This window comes from Syzygium oleosum, unplaced genomic scaffold (assembly GCF_021117445.2).
Source record: "Syzygium oleosum isolate NSW1041296 unplaced genomic scaffold, Sole_v2.1 Sole_v2.01, whole genome shotgun sequence".
NCBI classification, from domain to species: Eukaryota; Viridiplantae; Streptophyta; class Magnoliopsida; order Myrtales; family Myrtaceae; genus Syzygium; species Syzygium oleosum.
This window is the reverse complement of record NW_026607485.1, coordinates 29,782,361-29,798,345: the sequence shown is the minus strand read 5'-3', so window position 1 is coordinate 29,798,345 and position 15,985 is coordinate 29,782,361. Positions and strand designations below refer to the sequence as shown.

Below are 15,985 nucleotides of genomic sequence, written 5' to 3'. Positions count from 1 at the left end.
GGGCCTCGACATATGTTTGAATCACAAGAGGTAATAATTCGGAAGATTAGTTCGCAGACTGACAGACAATAAAAGTGATAGGCAAATCCCATTGATCGCCCGACATGTCCGATTAAGACTAGATAGAACGAACTGTAAAGAAAATCAAGTAGTCCGACTGGCATTTCATTTGGGAATTGACAAAGTAACCCTTGATATCCTTACATATCTTAAAAGAATTAAATTAATTATATTATAAGGGAGTATATGTTGACACCCAAAAATAACTCAAGCCTTGATGGATCGATGGAGGTCCATGTTAAGTTGTCGATAGGACAACTAGGAAGTAACATCACAAATCGATGACTAATGCGACTGGCCATTAAGGTTGGCTGATATTATCACCTAGAATGGGATGGATATGTGATTTCAAAAAACTTGATAAAAATATTGCGGGATTAAATGTGCCAAGCTTGAAATAATCGTGATTGAGTAAAACAAAAGGTTGATATAAGCTGGTTCTGATGATATTCAATAGTGTAATGTAGTGCTTATTAAACAGTAAGTAAACAGGAGCAAAGAGACAAAGAACAAAGCACAAGAGTTTATAGTGATTCCGCTTAATATAAGCATACGTCCACTCTCCCAGTTTAACAGCCTACAAGCTGAATTCCACTAGTTAATCGTTGAGAAGTTACCGTAGTAGGTGCTGCTTACACCCAAGCATTTCTCCTCGAAGCTGATGCTGCTTATATCCAAGCAGATATGTATCACTATCTCACACGTGAGCATAAACTATAGCTTTGCCAACACTTCTCAAAAGATTACAATATTAAGCTCTCATATGACAATTCAAAAGGATGTAAAGCTATCTCAAAATTTGGATTTATAACTTCTTGATCTCTCTCTCTTTGGCACATTGGTCTTCTTTTATACTCCTCTCATCCAAACTTCTCATTGGATAATCTTCAAGATGATCAATCTCTAATCTAGCCATTGCACAATTATTGAGAAGATTAGGTAGACATTGAGACTGATCAATCAGAATTTCCATTGATTCAATTGCTCATATAATCAAATCTTGGTTTCTAGAAATGGAGTGCGTCATCTATAGAAACAATCGTGTATTCGGAATCAATCGAGGAATCTCATAATTATTTACTTGAATTTCTTCCTTCAAATTAGAATCCATCATCAGGCATATGTGTGCATGATCTTCGTCGTCACTATCCTCACACTCAGTATCACTCCAGGTTTTCGCCTTTAGAGCTTATTTATCTTTTCAAACTCCTTTCTTGTTTTTGAGAAGAGGACAATTTGGTTTGATGTGTCCTTTTCTTCTTGCATTCAAAACATATCATATTCTTACATTCTCCTTTGTCGGTGAAGGACCTTTTTGGTTCAGATTGCTTAAATTGCTTCCTTCTTTTGAAGGTTCTCCCCTTTTTTGCCATTCTTCTAAATTTCTTTACCATTAGGACCAATTCCTCATGAACTTCATCTTCTTTAGAATTTGTATCACTTGAATTATGGATGTTAGATTTTAAAGCAATTGACTTTTTACCTTTAGAATCATCCTTATCATTGATACGCTTGGCTTCGTAGGACATGAGAGTTCAAATGAGTTCATTAACTGTGAGAGACATAATTCTTTGAGTTGCTCGAATGGAAGTTTTGATGTCGATCCATTCCTTTAAGAGGCCTCACAAAAATTTGTTCACTTTCTCTTCATATGAGATTGGTTTCCCTTGGTGTGCGAGTCCTTTGATGATGACAATGAATCTATTGAAAATGTTAGTAATTTATTCATTTGGCTTCATTTTGAAAGATTCATATTTTCCAAGCAAAATATTTGTCTTGATTTCCTTGATTCTATCAGTTCCTTCAAAGATCATCTGAAGTCTGTCTCTTATCTCTTTTGTTGTTTCACATGAAGAAACACAATTATATTCAGCAGGAGATAATGCGTGGTAAAAATAAAAAAGAGTTTTAGCATCTAAGGCTTTTCTTCTGGCCAACTTCGTTGGAGTAATTATAGGTGTAGGATTTGTGTTCTCATTTGTTTCTCGTGTCCCCAAAGATGTAAGTGTGCTTGTTGTTGTGGGTGTGGCACACTCTATTTTGCACCACGTCCCACATGAGAGGATATTTGGATCTGATGAAAACTTTCATTTTGTTCTTTCAGATATCGTAATCTTTCCCATCAAAGTTGGGAGGTCTGATGTTGCTTTGTCATTCAACAATACCTTGTCCAATAGTGCTACTCATAGTAGACCGTTAACTTAGAAGTAAACACTTCAAAACAATGAGCATTAGGCTCCGATATCAATTGAGATTGGCTAATAGTATCACTTAGAGGAGGGTGAATACGTAATTTCAAAAACTTGACAAGATATTGTAGAATTAAATGTGCCAAGTTTGAAATAAACGTAACTGGGTAAAACAAAGTGTTGATATAAGCAGGTTCTAATGATATTCAACAGTGTAGTGTAGTGCTTCTATCAAACAATAAATAAAAGCAAAGAGACATAAAACAACGCATTTACAGGGGTTCGGCTTAATGTAAGCCTATTTCTACTCTCCAGTATAAAAGCTTACTGGCTAGATTCCACTAGTTAATCGTTGAGAAGTTACAATAATAGGTGCTGCTTATACTCAAGCTCTTATTCTTGAAGCTAGTTTTGCTTATATCCAAACAAGTAGGTATCATTATCTCACACCTAAGCACAAACTATAGCTATAAAAATACTTCTCAAAAGATTACATATTAAGTTCTCATATGACAATTCAAAAAGATGTAAAATTCTCTTGAAATTTGGAATTATAAATTCTTGATCTCTCTTTCTCTTTGGTGCCTTGATTTTCTTTTATACTGCTCTCATCCAAACTTCTCGTTGAATAATCTTCAAGATGATCAACTCCAATTTAGCTGTTGGACAATTATTGAGAAGATTGGGTAATCGTTGAGGTTAATCAATTAGAATTTTCGCTGATTTGATCGCTATTACATTAAAACATTGGTTTCCAAAAATGGAGTGCTTTAGCTATGGAAAAAAACTTGTCTTCATAATCAATCAAGGTATGTCGTATGATTGAATATATCGCGTGAATAATCTTGGTCAATTTAAAACTTCTAAATAATGAATCCATACCGGATTATAAGCTGTCAAGTGATAAAATATCTCAACAGTAATCTTGAAGTTCGTGATAGAAGTTGTCGTAGGTTGTATGAATGCACTGTTCATATTCAAAGTTATCGCTAATATCTAATTTTCTCGAATGTTGCTAGTATTCATCGTATACAATATTGATATTCACTCTATGTGTTGCCTATATCCATGCAGTACGTTGTTCATATCCATGTAGTATGTTGTCCATAGACATGCAATACCTTGCTAATATTTAAGCGATATATATACCTGGCTTCCTAGATATATTCAATTGTTCTCCTAGAGACACTTTGATTACAATATTGATGTAGACCCAATAGATTTAACACTTTGGCATATCCAAGATTATGTGTGCTCCATATAGGTTCTTCAAGTCAATTAGAATCTTTTTACTAAACATATCAAAGTTCTTTTTCAACATGAATACAACATGAATTATAAACAACTCTTGTATTTATCAAGATCGACATAAACCATTGATAGTTTTGTCAACTTCAAAACATCATAGGGGTTTTCTCAACAACTATTATCGATGAAAATTGATTCACAAAGACTAATAATCGACTTACGGTAGCTAATATGGCCAATTAGGTAATCATTGAAAGGGGATCGAATAGAGCAGTTATTGGTATGCAATGGTCAATTGCAGTAGCATAAGGAAGAATGTGAAAGTGAGGATAGAATCGGAAGATATCCCATGGATTTTATCGGCTTCCGGTTAAGAACGTGCGATTAGAGGCAATCAAGTTGAGGCCTAGAATCTCGGGAGTAGTTAGAATTTGGAATTTGAACGATAATTGATCTTCAACGATTATATTTTGTATGAGGTTATTTAAGGCTGAGTGGAATAAGTTGTGGAGTCAAACCATGCACACCCCCCCCCCCCCCCCCCCAGTTAATCCCTTTACTAGTAGGGCTGCATGCCTATTGACGCAGAAAGAGTACTTGAAACCCTAAAATCAGTACATATAGACTCACCATATATTAAAAAAACCCATCCAAGATTGTGATCGTGTTATCTTTTTAGTACGTTACAATAGCAATATGATTCTAAAGGTAATTTACACTCCTATCCTTATCGAGTGTCGTAACGACACTCTTTTAATGAAATCCAAAACGGAAAATAACGCATAACATAAAAAGACAAGAGAGACCTTTCTCAAGATTTTTAACATTCTTCTGTATCAAAGTAATTCGGATCCTTCTGATATGGTCCTGAGATCCTCCAAGCCTATCTTCGTCGGCGTCTTGGCATAATCCATCGTCACTAGGTTATCCAAATGAAGCCACATTCTATCATAATATCAATTAATGATATAAACCCAAGGGGTTTTGGAAAATTCATAAAACCTCTTCACTTCTCTAAATTAAGAAGCCAAAAATAAATTATAATAGGATTAATACCACGAAAAACCCCAAACTGGTACACCTGTGATAATTTTACCCTGAACTAATTTTTTGACCATAAAAAACCCTAAACTGATACACATGTGACAAATTAACCCAAAACTATTTTTTTAACTACTAAAAACTTCACACTAGTACACTTATGACAATTTTACCTCAAAATAATTTTTTGACCACAAAAAACCCCAAATTGGTACACTTGTGACAATTTTACCTCAAACTAATTTTTTGACCACTAAACACCCCAAACTGGTACATTTGTGACAAATTTACCCTCCGTTAAATTGGATTAATATCACGAAAAATCACAAATTGATAAACTTGTGACAAACAGAGGGGTAAAACCCCAAACTGGTATACCCGTTAACTACCACGTGTCATCAAACTTAGCAATTTAATAGTAAAATTTAACGGAAACTAACGAAGGGTAAATTTGTCACAAATGTATCAATTTGGGGTTTTTAGTGGTCAAAAAATCAGTTTGGGGTAAAATTGTCACTAGTGTACCAGTTTGGGATTTTTTATGGTAAAAAAAATAGTTTGGGGTAAATTTGTCATAGGTACACCAATTTAAGGTTTTTCGTGGTATTAACCCATCATAATATGGGTGTTATGTGGTTAACTTTTAATTATAAATAATCATGAAAAAGTTATTAAATAAATAAATACTTGGTGTAGAGTAAGTTATAGTTTGTGATTAAATATTTGAACTATTAAACTCACAATTGACTGTTAAAGTGATGAGTATTATACCCCATTATATTGTCGAGTATTAAATTTTAATACATAAATGTCTTTTCGGTTTTTAATAATTGGTTTATAATTATCATCTAAAGTTAATAATATATAACGTGACTATATTGAAAAAAAAATGTTATATCATAACACAGTTAACATTGTGGCTGAATGAATATCTATACAACAAAATGAGCAATAATTAATATGTTAGTAATTAAGGTTGTCATTGTAATCATACCCAATAGTAAGCAACCAATATTATACTGATTATCATATGATGAATAATCATTAATCAAATCAATAATTATTTATTATCACGATAAATGATTGTTATTACATTATTTATTTACTTATTATTTAGTCATTTATTTGTCAATTAACATGTGATAATGTAAAATTAATTTAGTTATAGTTACTGTAAATTTTGATAATGGGCGATATAATGGTAGAGTGAGGGCCCGTTTGGTTCGGCTTTTCAAATGCAACTTGGGGGAATGCAAATACCTTTAGGTGAAAGCCACTTAGGGAAATGCAAGTGGTGTTTGGTAAAAAAAAATTTGTGAAGATACTTTGGCCTAAGTAGTGTTTGGTAAATTTTTTTTTGCAAAGGGCTTTGGCAATTTTTATTCTTAATATTCCGGTTTTGCCCCTATTACTATTCATCTTCTTCACCGGCGAGGGTAGCCGACGAGGGGCCGGCGAAGGCGGATCTGGCCGGCGACGGGCCGGTGAGGTTGCCTGACCCAGGCGACGGGCCGGTGAGGTTGCCTGGCCCAGGCGACGACCGCCTGGGGTCGGGCGACCGCCCAGGCGCCGTCGCCTGGGTCGGCGGTCTCCTGAGTCGCGCGACCCAGGCGGCCGTCGCCTTGGTCGCGCGACCTCGGACGGCGGTCGCCCGGGTCGCGCGACCCGGGCGGCGGCACACGGTCGTGCGACTCAAGCGACCGCCGACCCAGCGACGGCACTGGGCGGTCGCCCGACCCCAGCGGCCGTCGCCCGGGTCGAGCGACCTCGCCGGCCCGTCGCCGGCCAGATCCGCCCTCGCCGGCCACCCTCGCCGGCCACCCTCACGGTGAAGAAGATGAACAGTGACAGGGCAAAACTGGAAAATTGAAATTTGAGTGAGGGCAATTTGGGAAGGAAAAATAGGTTTAAGCATTCCAATGGCATTCCAAATGCTGGCTTTCGGCTTTCCGAATCCGGAAAGCCGAACCAAACGGTTCAGCATTTTGGGAAGGGGTTTTCGAGGCCGAAAGCCCCTTCCCAAAGCTGAACCAAACGGGGCCTGAATAGGAAAAAAGAGATGGGACATTTTGGTCCGTAATAGCTACTACGCAGAAGATCATGTCATAAATACTATAGTTGTATTAGGGAATACCTTGAAATTGTAGTTACGACAAGCAAACACTATTCAATAGTTGGGAAAAGGACAATGAAAATATCATAATTTTCTTATGACGATCACTTTAGTACTAAAACTTTTCGTCGGATCACTTTAATGACACTAAGACAATCACTAGGTGCCATAATTGATTTGGGACGTCAAAAATCCATCACGGTAATATTTTATCATTTTTTCTAATCAACGCGGCTTGTTGGCGCTCCGAGTTAGTATTAATAGCCATAAATGACGTCACTTAACATGTTTGCCCTAATTTTAACCCATAATTCGAATAAATCAAGCCATTTCCCCTCCTCTTTAAACCCTAATTTTGATCAAGGCAATTTGGGGCAAAAATTTGAGCTGAATCTTGCAACGAAGAGTAGGAGCAGCTCAAGTTCATTTCAACAAAACCAAGACAAAGGTGAATATTACTCTGGGCTCAGAAGTTCAAGAAGAATAACTTGGACAGTGTTGAATCCGAGGAGAAGCTTCCATGAATACGTCGGGTATAGAGAAAGCTTGAAGTATAAATATTTAAGATGGGTCAATGCAAAATTTTCAAGTTGAGCAACAGAGGTGATGGAGCGAGATTAGGGCAATTTTTCATGTTGTGCAAAATTTTCACCTCTTTCTTCCCATCTTTCTAACTTCACTTTGGGTGAAGAGCCTTCTCATGTCATACCCACATCCACATTTGGGCGTTTCGCCAATGCTATGAGCTCAGGCTCGAATCTTCCGTTCCTGAGTTTCGAGGTGAAGTGATAATCCGTCGATGGCGAAGAATCTTCTGCTCCTAAGCCTCGCGCTCCTGCTGCTCTTGGGTGCTCCTTCTTCGGCTTCGACATCTTTGCCTGCAAGTGGGTTCCCAAGTTAGCGCTTGCTTGTGGTTCAAGCAAGCAAGCGAGTCATAACAAAGAGAGAAAAGGGACAGCAGTCAAGAGAATGATGTGGAGAGTGATTAAAGTTCCTTTATCGTGCGACGTGTTTTCGATTCTCAACACGCATAGATTTTGGTACGTATGTTTAACATTTGATTAAAATATTCATGCAATATTTTTTGGTCATATTTTATCGTCGAATGCACTTAAGTAATTATTATTTCTTTAACGAGACGCTAAAGTGATCCGATAGAAAGCTATGACATTTCTGGTATTATTTTCTTTGGCATGAGCAAGCCACTTTTGGCTATAAATCCCTTCTCCATGTGAAGCGATAGTTATACACGGCGGATCCTGAAAACCCTCCTTAAACCCCCCCCCCCCCCCCCCGAAGAAAATGCTCAGAACAGCTTCTTCCCTCTGTCGACACCGTCTCGCTTCTCTCTCGAGGCCCCACCACTGTCGCCACCTTCTCCCTCCCTCGCCCTCGCCCTCTCCATCTCCATCCGTCGCTCGCCCCTTCTCCCGCTCCTGGGCGCGCGACGGCGGCATCGGCGGCGACGGCGGGGGCGGCGGCGGGGGCGGCGAGTCGCTGATCAACCGGGACCCGAGGAGCCCGCCCCGGCTCCTCGTGGTCCAGCCGCGGCTCCGGCCCGACGCCCTCCTGCGGGCGAAGCTGAACGAGGCGCTCTGCCTCGCGAATTCCCTCGAGGACCAGCGCGATGGGTTCTTCGAGACCGACTTCTTGGACAAGGCCCTGCCTCCGCACGCCGTGGTTCAGAATCCTCTCATCCGATCCCACAGGGCTCGCGCAGGTTTTTGCTGATTCTTTGAACTTTTTAGCTCCGGTGCCCAGCTTGATCCTGGTGCGAAAATGCGATTGAAAATGGGTGGGGAAGATTGGGATCTTGTCGTTCGGCTAGTTTCTTGGGGAATGTTGTGGCTTTAATGTGTGGAAGTGCCCTTCCAACTCTAGCTTCGATTCTGAGTTGCTCGTGATTCTGTTCTACTTCGAGCAGGCACGTATTTTGGACCCGGGACTGTGGAAAATATCAAAATCCATTTGAACGAGGCAGAGACCAAGGCAAGAATTCTTGTTTCGTCCATGTGTAGGCCATTTTAATTATATGGAAGTGTTTGGGTCGTGATAGAGCGCTAACTTAGGGAAAGATGCCGTTTTGCAGGGAGAGGTTGATGCTGTTTTTGTCAACACAATCTTGTCTGGGATTCAGTTGAGGAATTTGGAGGTGATACATGTATTCTTGAGTTATCTATGATCCGGTGCTAAGAATTTTGGTTACGAATTGCATTTGGCTTTAGCTATTCTCTTGTTTTTTTCCTCGTATGTCAGAGGTGCTGGGGTAAACCAGTACTAGACCGTGTGGGTCTAATCATAGAGATCTTTAATGCTCATGCGTTCACGAAGGAGGCAAAGCTACAGGTGCTAACTAAGATGACCCTTATTGAGGACGATAATCCTTTTGTGGTCTTTGATATTAAATATATCTAGTAAAGGGTCCTAATTTGATCATTTATCATACCTTTTGTGGTTGAAGTCTGAACTAGCAGCTCTAATGTACAAGAAAACTAGGCTTGTTCGGGTTCGTGGGCCTGATGGAAGATATGCATTTGGAGTAGGAGGTGAAGCTGAAGTTGTTAGTGCACGAGGGTAAGGCGACTCTTCCCATTCCTGTCAAATGGCTCGATGTTTGTGACTTGTGCCTCTAATAAGTGTGTATGGAACATATACCAGACAGAAGCTCACTTGCCTGTGTGGGAGTATTTAACGTAATGAAGTTTCTACTGATGTTTCTTGTCAATGTCAAAGTACCCAGAGTTCCATCATCTTTCAGTTATTTCTATTTTTCATTTACATCAATTGCTCAGTATTAGAGACTATATGCAGAGTACTAGGCTCTGTCGGTGGCACATATATAGTTCCTTTCCTGGTTGTATATGAGCCTTTTTAAGATATTTTCATTCATGCAAATAAATAGGAACGATCTAATAATAAAGCTGATAGCAAATTACTCATGATAAATGTTACATGCTTGTTTGACTTGTGAAATTAACCGATTTCGTGTTTCCCCGTACTTTTCTTCCTATTTTGTTCAAGGGACACTATAAGCTTCTTCTAAAAAGGGCCTGCGCTGGCAATGCATTCTACAAGTACCTCTCTGTTGTCTTTTGATTTATCAGTCTAGATTAGCTTTCATTGTGTGCTACACCAATGCATTTGGAAGTTGCTAGCCCCAACTCTCACAGAGATTAAATTTCAGTTGGGTACTTCTCCCAGTCAAAATGTTCGTGGCTTTGATGCAGGTTTCTACGAAAATACACTATTGGAGCATGAAACCTTTTTAATTTCAATAAATAAGAAAGCTTTTATTGCTCGATTTTAGTCGATACATTCAAAAACTGTTTCTGTACGTAGCAGATATAAATATATTACTTTCATAATACCCAATAGATGCACATTTCCATTTGGCTCTCACTTTTAAATATCCTCTCTATACCAGGCAACACAAAACGCCTAAACTTCATATCCTGCTTCATACTAGCTGAGATTGCTTCAGACCATGTAATCCCCAAATGTCATTGACAGTAGCAAACCAAGCCAATTTCAACAAATAAACTTGGATTTAATTACGTTTCAGATACGTTGTGACCCAACTACAGCTTCCGGATCACCCAATTGCTTCTGGTTCTGGCATCTTGCAAACACTTCTTGAAGAACAGCTTTGGATACTCTACATGAGATCAATAAATTGCCTCTGTTCTCACTCTCAACACCACACAACTCACAGAAACCGGAAGGCATAGAGCTCCACCCATTAATTCGCTTTAAAGTTGGTAAACCATCTGGGATAGTAGTCCATGCGATAAAGAGTGTTTAGGAATAGATCGTGAAACTTTGTAATACGAGCAAACTAGTTAGTTGGCTTTTCATGCACCATGGTTTTGGGGTAAGGAAAGGCCTGAGTTTTGGTATACTAGTACCTAGTATGGTGAGCCCACAAATTCTAGAATCCTGAATCACGTGATTTTTTTTGTCCAAAAAAAATCATGTGATTTTTAACATGCTGGGCAGTGTGCCAAGGATGGCGATGATAACATAGCGCGCGCGCGTGTTTGCGTGTCTTGCAGGTTTGTGAGATCTTAAGTCTCACTCTCACATAGAGCGAAAATGAATGTTAGATGTAATATTTAAGTAGAGGCCTCTCCTCATTAAAACCATTTATATATCTCGTCCAATTTATGCTTCAAGCTGACTCTTGACAGAATTTCCTTTAGTTTGCTGTATGCCTTTCTATAGACATGTATCGATGGCGGAACCTTTGTAATGGTTAGGGCCTATTTGTTACAGTTTCCCCAAAGTAGCTATAATTATTTTTTTGTGGTCGGAAAGTAGCTATAATTATGAAAAGTAGTGTAGTAGCTTTACAACTTGTTTGATAAGTTCTTCATAACTCATTGCCCTCAAAACTACGATAGCCTATGGCAGCTTTTAGGAAACTGCCTCACCCACTTTGAGATATTGTAGCTTTGAAATATACATGACCAGACATGCAAGTTATAGCACTTCACAGCACAACCAAGCGCTGCACATTTACAGCGCAATCATAATTATATTAAAATAAGCGTAGTCTGCAAAGGTCATTTGTTTTTACTTAGATTAGAAGGCATGTTTACCTATCAGTGGTTCTGTTTATATTAACATTTTATTACTCTTGAGTTTGTTTCAGGAGAGGAAGTGGGGGACGTGGCTTTCTTAGTGGTGCTGGAGAAAGTGAGCTGCATCTCCAAAGGAGAAGGTAGTTATTGGGTGGTATATATACTTTATTTCTCAACTGAAATTGCTTCTCATATTAGTCGGTTTTTTTGTTTGGAAATGCATCTTCCTACTTGCCAAAGACAAGGCTGCTGAACTGTTAAATCCGAATAGAGTTTTAAGTTTGTTGGCGTACTTCTAATGATAATCATGTACAATGATGTCTGCTTTGTTGGTTGTAGTTGGAGAAAAATGCTTATTTCTTGACAAAGTAATTGATTGAGTGAAAAGTAATGAGCAACAACTTTGGTTGGATGTCAAAGGATTGACTTTTTTAATCCTGTTTTGTCTTCAGTGCACTGTGACTATGTAGATGAGTATGATATCTGGTTCAACCTTGACAGCGCAGGGCTACCAGATAATATATCAATTTGTATACTCCATATTGCGCTTTATTCTAAAGTACTTTCTGTTTTCATGTACTACATGATCATTTCTTTTTCTTTTTTTTTTGGTTTTCAAAATTTTTTCGGTTTCAATTGTTTGACACTCATTGACTGCAATAAAGAGTTGGTTTTGGTGACTATAGTAAAGAGTTTGTTGCCTTACCTTTGTTCCACCATCTTCTGTTTGATTCTTCCCTCAATTCACTATTTGAGTAAAGTTGCCATTACTTTCTTTCTCTCTTCTCTTCTCCTACATTGATAAAGCTAGTGAGAGCTAGCAAAGCATCAAGTCAGATCTCCCTCTCTCTCTCCCTCTCTCTCCCTCTCTCTCTCTCTCTTTCTCTCTCTCTCTCTCTCTCTCAATCTCCAGTTCAACTGTACATGTTATAATCCAATAATCTTATGAGATAGATTTATCAGATTACAAGTACAGTATGCATGCTCTGGAGCACTACTGTTTTTGAATAGCAGTAAGCTGTATCTATTTCTTTGACATGAAAAGAGAATCCTCTTAATTTTTGTATGTCTGTACCTACAATTTCGGAATTGGGTTTCTTCTAACCTTGTAATAAACCTCGTGAATTTCACCATTGCTGTTTGTCATCATACTAAGGCCATCTGAATTCTATCTCAAGCTGTTCAAAGGTGTTATGTATAGTGATTCCCATTCTGGGGCTTTTTCACTCTCTTGAAAATTGAACTTGTGTTTGGCATCTCGATGAATTTGTTGATTACATGTACATATTTTGGTACTTTTGGTGATACGTGGGATTACTAGTTTTCATGCTGCCCTTTTAATAAGCTTTCAGTTTTGCTGTGGTCCCTTTCATGATTAAAAGAAATGTTAGTTTCCCAGAATTTCAGAACGTCGGCGTGTTTTGGAATCCCAAATTGAAGAGGTCCGGCGAACAAGGGCTTCGCAAAGGGCTGGTCGGAAGAGGCATAAAGACTCACATGATTGTGGTTTAGCAACTGTCGCTATTGTTGGCTACACAAATGCTGTAGGTGGTCAAGAAGTATCTTTGCGAACAATTCACGTGAGATAATAAGATAATTAATAAAATTTTGGGTTATCTCTTATTGTCTTGCAGGGAAAATCAACTTTAGTTGGAGCACTTTCTGATACTGATCTTTATAGCGATGATAGGTACTTGATATGCTTCAGCTGTTTGTTCAAATGATTAATGTATCATTCTTTAAGGCTTTCATTTTCCTTCTAGTTAGTATATCTCATTGTTTGTTGGCTGGTATAAAAAACTCCTGTAGGTTGTTTGCAACTTTGGATCCTCGACTAAGAAGTGTTGTTCTTCCTTCTGGGTAATACACTGGCTTCCCCATTCACATTATCAAAGTTTATTTAGATTGGAAATTCTTTTCATCTAATGAGTTGTTTAGTTGATTAAGCGAATTATGTTCAGGAGGAAAGTGCTCCTTAGTGATACAGTGGGGTTTATATCAGATCTGCCTGTGCAGGTAACTTGGAAATCTATTGGAATAAAGATACCTTATTTTTTTGGTAATTTGTCTCTGTTAAAGAGCTATAAGCATTATTGCAGTTGGTGAAAGCTTTTCATGCAACTCTTGAAGAAGTGATCAAAGCAGACCTTCTCGTGGTACACAAATTCTCACTCTTCTCCATTAGATTTTATTTCCAATCCTTAAAAAGGGGTCACTGGAGTTTCCTAGCATTTTCATTCCTTTGGTCATCCTTCTTGCAGTATTTTTATCAGGAGTTTGATTCTTCAAAATTTTTATGTAGCTAGGATATCTAAATTTCTTATGTCCTATCCAACCATATAGTAGACTGCACCAGGATCTGTTATAATTTTTACTATATTTTTGCATAAATTGTACAGAGGTGTCTTGAAACATATTTGCAGAAACACATTATGTTCAATGCGATCTGTGTTTGTCTTTGTAAATAGCAATATACTCTGTATGCATAGATGGTTGATAATTCTCTTTTTGATTATTGTTTGAGTATAGATCCATATGGTTTTATGGCCTGATTCATTGGAAAAGTACCAGAATATTGTGGCACTTTACAGTTAGATTGAGAGCAAATTAGTTCTTGGTCCTCTTTGGGATCCAAATGCATGGTCTTGTAACTATGCCGTTTATCTAGATGTTACTAAAGGAACTGATATCGAACAGAGCGCAAATTGTGTAAGACAATCCGTGTAACTGAATCAGCTGAACGTGATAAGGCTCTGTCATGGCCATCATTGTACACGAGCTCTTCCATTTGAGTCCTTATGACCCTTTTCATTTGGCTAGTTCCCATTTGGTAGATGAGTTTCAAACCCCTTTCACCCGGTTGATTTTTTACAAGTCTATGCATCACAGAAGAAGTACATGCAATGTTTAAGTGCTAGTCTGTTCATATTGCAGACTATTCTGGACCAATCAGTAAAAAAGTCCGTGTTAAGCATGCAGATTGTGATGATTTTAACAGGGAAATGTTATGCCTATCTTTTTCAACTGCAGGAACTTGTGCTTTCGTTTTGTACCAGAGACCAAAAGGCGTTAGCTAAACTTTGGTTTCACTGACACGTTCTATTGATCTGCAGCATGTACTAGATTCCAGCGCCCCAAATTTGGATGAGCATCGTTCTTCAGTATTGCTAGTTCTCGAACAAATAGGTGTATCTGGGGAGAAACTTGAGAATATGATTGAAGTTTGGAATAAGGTTGGTACTTGATCATCTCTTCCCTCTTTCTAACCCTTAAACTTGAGATAGGTATACTAGAAGTCCTACAACTTATGTATGGAGTGCAGTTAAGTCATAGTACTTTTCAATGAAGCGATCAAGTTCTTTTGTTCACTCCTTCAGTTAAATTTGACAGAAATCCTCTGTGGCAGTACAATATGGTGTTGCATGGCACTCCATGTTTAGGAATTTGGTCAAATTCTTCACAGCATTTAATTTAAAATTTGTTGACAGTTTCTGGATTTAATTTTTTTATTGAAAGTTGTAGGATTCCAAGTGTAGTTATTCCACTCAAACACTTAATGTAGACCTTAGGGGAGATATTCTAATGTCCGAACGTTTATTTTTGTTAGATTGATCTTCAAGAAGACGACGGTAGTCATTTTCATGCTGAGGATGGTGATGAAGCCACATGTACAGAAGTAATAGATGAGGACGTCGTCTCTGATGGTGGGGATGAATGTGGTGAAGGTGGTGAATCTATCGCTGACCTTTCTGAAGGCGAGCTTGAAGATACAATCGAGAGTGAGCAAGACGAGTATTCTGATACGTGGCTATCACAGGAAGATGGTATAAAATGGGGTTCATCGATCTGCGGGGACACTTCAAATAATGAACCGAACGCTTCCTTGGAAGAATGGAGGACGAGGAATGTTTCCGATTCTGCTCGGGCCGGTCCACATGTCAAAACATCCGCAGTGACAGGAGTTGGCTTGCAGGAGTTGCTAGAGCTCATTGACGAGAAGCTGGAAGTACAGAATGACAGATCGAAGAAGGAGAATGCGGTCGAGAGGAGTGTTTTTTACTCGAAGTGGAGGCCGCCTCGCACAGAGGAGGATGCTAGTGTGGCAGTTGAACAGTAGCGCCTCAATCGGTGAAGTTGCGTGTATCAAGCAGCACCTTCTGGGGGCAGTGAAGAGGCCCGGAGTCGGCATTCGATGATTCTTCGTAAGCAATCCTCTGGGCCACCGAAGTTCGAGGGAGCTGTACTGATTGAAGTTGCGGTTTCCGAAGAACGGGAAGTTCTTCATGCTCAGATGTCCCATGAGTCCCAACAGATTATGCTTTTGCCTTGTGATTGTGAACTTTCTTCGCTGGGCATTAGCTAAGTATGTAGGCAAAAGCATCTCGGCATCTATCCGTCTAACAACAATAAATTCGCTTCTATCCTTCCGAGGAGAATCTACATGTTACCAGGATAAATTTACTCTGACAATATGTTAATTTCCATAGTTGATGATACTTGATTTAAATTTATAAAAATAAGTACACTGAAAGTTTTAAAATTTATCACGAAAGTATAATTGAGTTTTAAAATTTTTAAAAAAATGCATGTTTAAAATCAACTGATGAATATCTCATTGAACGTCCGACTTAACTTAGAAGTTTTCACCTTAAGATTTTGGGATTGGAGTAACCTGTTGTCTTTCTCTTAATTTCTGTTTATCCAAGAAAGTAGATTTCTCAATGACAATCATAAAAAATGTGAGGAAACGATAC

General features: G+C 38.7%; 1 protein-coding gene across 1 annotated transcript; it reads left to right on the top strand.

Moving 5' to 3' along the window:
* The first annotated feature begins 7,931 nt into the window (after positions 1-7,931).
* On the top strand, positions 7,932-15,738 carry LOC115685221 (GTP-binding protein At3g49725, chloroplastic). The gene is made up of 13 exons (XM_030610257.2): positions 7,932-8,371; positions 8,576-8,640; positions 8,741-8,803; positions 8,908-8,997; positions 9,113-9,225; positions 11,303-11,371; positions 12,631-12,775; positions 12,866-12,921; positions 13,041-13,091; positions 13,193-13,247; positions 13,331-13,387; positions 14,345-14,464; positions 14,839-15,738. The coding sequence occupies exons 1-13, from the start codon at positions 7,954-7,956 to the stop codon at positions 15,346-15,348; spliced, it is 1,812 nt and encodes a 603-aa protein (XP_030466117.2). The 5' UTR covers positions 7,932-7,953; the 3' UTR covers positions 15,349-15,738.
* Positions 15,739-15,985: the final 247 nt, after the last annotated feature.

What these genes read in the sequence shown, in the direction of transcription:
- LOC115685221 (XM_030610257.2), top strand. Translation starts at nt 7,954, where the DNA reads ATGCTCAGAACAGCTTCTTCCCTCTGTCGACACCGTCTCGCTTCTCTC. An exon ending in ATCCCACAGGGCTCGCGCAG is followed by an intron (nt 8,372 to 8,575) that starts GTTTTTGCTGAT and finishes TACTTCGAGCAG; the next exon opens with GCACGTATTTTGGACCCGGG. An exon ending in TGAACGAGGCAGAGACCAAG is followed by an intron (nt 8,641 to 8,740) that starts GCAAGAATTCTT and finishes GCCGTTTTGCAG; the next exon opens with GGAGAGGTTGATGCTGTTTT.